This window comes from Geospiza fortis, unplaced genomic scaffold, assembly GCF_000277835.1.
Source record: "Geospiza fortis unplaced genomic scaffold, GeoFor_1.0 scaffold1443, whole genome shotgun sequence".
NCBI lineage: Eukaryota > Metazoa > Chordata > Aves > Passeriformes > Thraupidae > Geospiza > Geospiza fortis.
The window spans coordinates 12,486-15,841 of record NW_005055145.1 but is presented as its reverse complement, the minus strand read 5'-3'; the positions used below and the strand labels follow the sequence as shown (position 1 = coordinate 15,841).

Here is a 3,356-nt window from a genome sequence, read left to right as displayed (position 1 = left end):
TGGAATTTGGGTCATTTTGGGGCCATTTTGGGTCTATTTTCTGCCATTTTGGGGTCATTTTGGGGCAGGAAAGCAGAATTTTGGGGTCATGCCCAGGTGTGCCCAGGTAAAGAAATTTGGGTCATTTTGGGACCATTTTGGGGTCATTTTCAGCCATTTTGGGGCATTTTGGGGTCATTTTGGGTCATTTTGGGGCAGGAAAGGAGAATTTTGGGGTTATTCCCAGGTGTGCCCAGGTGGGGGAATTTGGGTCATTTTCAGTCATTTTGGGGCCATTTTGGGGCCATTTTCAACCATTTTTGGGGCCATTTTGGGGCATTTTGGGGTCATTTTGGGGCAGGAAAGGAGAATTTTGGGGTCATGCCCAGGTGTGCCCAGGTAAAGAAATTTGGGTCATTTTGGGACCATTTTGGGCCATTTTGGGGGCATTTTGGGTCATTTTCAACCATTTTGGGGCAGGAAAGGAGAATTTTGGGGTTGTGCCCAGGTGTGCCCAGGTAAAGAAATTTGGGTCATTTTGGGACCATTTTGGGCCATTTTGGGGGCATTTTGGGGTTATTTTCAGCCATTTTGGGTCATTTTGGGGCAGGAAAGGAGAATTTTGGGGTCGTGGCCAGGTGTGCCCAGGTAAAGGGAATTTGGGTCATTTTGGGACCATTTTGGGCCATTTTGGGGCCATTTTGGGGTCATTTTCAGCCATTTGGGGCATTTTGGGGCAGGAAAGGAGAATTTTGGGGTTGGCCAGGTGTGACCCCCCTGTCCCCTCCCCAGGAAGATCCAGGAGGAGTCGCTGCGCACGTACCTGTTCACCTACAGCAGCGTCTACGACTCCATCAGGTGAGGCCGACTTTGGGGCAAAAAACGGCGATTTTGGGGCAAAATTCGGGGTAAAAAAAAGTGAATTTTTGAGCTAAAAAATTGGGAATGTTCGAGGTAAAAATTGGGAGTTCGGAAGGAAAAAAACGGCGAATTTTGGGGTAAAAATGTGTTAAATTGTTGAGCTAAAACTTGGGAATTTTTGAGGTAAAAATTGGGAATTTTTGAGGTAAAAAAAAATTAGAATTTTGAGGATAAAAGTTGTGAAGTTATTCGGGAAAAATTGTGGATTTTTGAGCTAAAAAACTGAATTTTGAGGGAAAAATATGTGAATTTCTAGGTAAGAAATTGTTGATTTTGAGCTAAAACTTGGGAATTTTTGAGGTATTAATATGTGGATTTTTAGATAAGAAATTGTTGATTTTGAGCTAAAACTTGGGAATTTTTGAGGTATTAATATGTGGATTTTTAGATAAGAAATTGTTGATTTTGAGCTAAAACTTGGGAATTTTTGAGGTAAAAAAAAATTAGAATTTTGAGGATAAAATTGTGAAGTTATTCGGGAAAAATTGTGGATTTTTGAGCTAAAAAACTGAATTTTGAGGGAAAAATATGTGAATTTCTAGGTAAGAAATTGTTGATTTTGAGCTAAAACTTGGGAATTTTTGAGGTATTAATATGTGGATTTTTAGATAAGAAATTGTTGATTTTGAGCTAAAACTTGGGAATTTTTGAGGTAAAAAAAAGAGAATTTTGAGGATAAAAGTAGTGAAGTTATTAGAGAAAAAATTGTGGATTTTTGAGCTAAAAAACTGGGAATTTTGAGCCTGAAAATTGGGAATTTTGAGCCTAAAAACTGTGAATTTTGAGGGAAAACTATGTGAATTTTTAGATAAAAAATTGTTGATTTTAAGTTAAAAATTGGTGAATTGTTGAGGTAAAAAATTGTGAATTTTGGGGTAAAAAGTTGTGAAATTATTACAGAAAAATTGTGGAATTTTGAGCTAAAAAATTGGGAATTTTGAGGGAAAAATATGTGAATTTTTAGATAAGAAATTGTTGGTTTTGAAGTAAAAATTTGTGAATGTTTGAGGTAAAAATTGTGAATTTTGGGGTAAAAATTTGTGAATTTTTGAGCTAAAAATTTTGAGTTTTGAGGGGAAAATTGGGAATTCTTGAGCTAAAAAATTTATGATTTTGAGGTAAAACTTGATGAATTCTGAGTGTAAAAGTTGTGCAAATATTAGGGAAAAAACGCGGATTTTTGAGCTTAAAAATTGTGAATTTTTGAGCCTAAAAATTGTGAATTTTTGAGGTAAAAAATCGGGAATTTTGAGCTAAACCGATGTAAATTTTCGGGTAAAAAACGGTGAATCTTTGAGGTAAAAAATAGGGAAATTTGACATTAAAAATAGTGAATTTTGAGGCAAAAACTTGTGGATTTTGAGCTACACATATGTTAATTTTTGATGTAAAAATTGTGACACTTTAAGGTAAAAATTGTAAATTTTTGAGCTAAAAAGTTGTGAATTTCTAAGCTAAAAAATAGTGAATTTTTGAGCTAAAAAATAGTGAATTTTTGAGCTAAAAATGGTGAATTTTGAGATAAAAATACGTGAATTTTTAGATAAGAAATTGTTGATTTTGAGGTAAAAAAATTGGGAATTTTGAGTCTAAAAGTTGTGAAATTAGCAGGGAAAATTTTGAGGTAAAAATTTGCATTTTTTAGCTTAAAAATGGTGAATTTTCCAGTAAAAAATCGGGAAATTTGGAGCGAAAAATTTGTGAATTTTGGGGTAAAACTTTGTGAATTTTGAGATTAAAAACGGTGAATTTTAAGGTAAAAATTCTCAATGTTTCAGCTAAAACTTTGTGGATTTTGAGGTAAAAATTAATTTTGAGCTGAAAAAATGCGAATTTTTTGAGCTAAAAAAATTGTGAATTGTAAAGTAAAAATGGTGAAACTCGAGTTAAAAATTCTGGGATTTTTGAGCTAAAACTTTGTGGATTTTGAGGTAAAAGTTTATTTTGAGGTTAAAAATTGGGGAACTTTGAGCGGAAAAAAAATGTGAATTCTAAGGCAAAAATGGTGAAACTCGAGGTGAAAATTTTTGGATTTTTGAGCTAAAATATTGTGAATTTTGAGGGGAAAAATTTGTGAATTTTGAGGGGAAAAATGGGGAATTTTGAGGGGAAAAATGGGGAATTTTCAAGTATCAATTTTTTTCTCAATAAAAAGATCAAGAAGGTGAATTTGGAAGTAAAAAACTTGTGAATTTTGATGTGAAAAAAAATCCAATTTTGGGTTAAAAATTGGCATTTTGCAGCATGGAGACGCTGGCGGCCATGTTTGAGCTGGACCTGCCCACGGTGCACGGCATCATCAGCAAAATGATCATCAACGAGGAGCTGATGGTGAGGGACACCTGGGGACACCTGGGGACACCTGGGACACCTGGGACACCTGGGGACACCTCCTGGGACACCTGGGGACACCTGGGGACACCTGGGGACACCTGGGACACCTGGGGACACCTGGG

The 3,356-nt window shown here is 35.7% G+C and overlaps 1 protein-coding gene across 1 annotated transcript in view; it reads left to right on the top strand.

The window, feature by feature from the left end:
* Positions 1 to 3,356, top strand: part of LOC106632142 (eukaryotic translation initiation factor 3 subunit C-like) — a gene marked incomplete at its 5' end in the record, with an annotated part of 12,116 nt that overhangs the window by 4,753 nt on the left and 4,007 nt on the right. The window contains 2 exons of the mRNA XM_031065736.1: positions 768 to 837; positions 3,144 to 3,231. Coding sequence (XP_030921596.1) covers positions 768 to 837; positions 3,144 to 3,231 — 158 coding nt within the window. The remainder of the gene's footprint in view (positions 1 to 767; positions 838 to 3,143; positions 3,232 to 3,356) is intronic.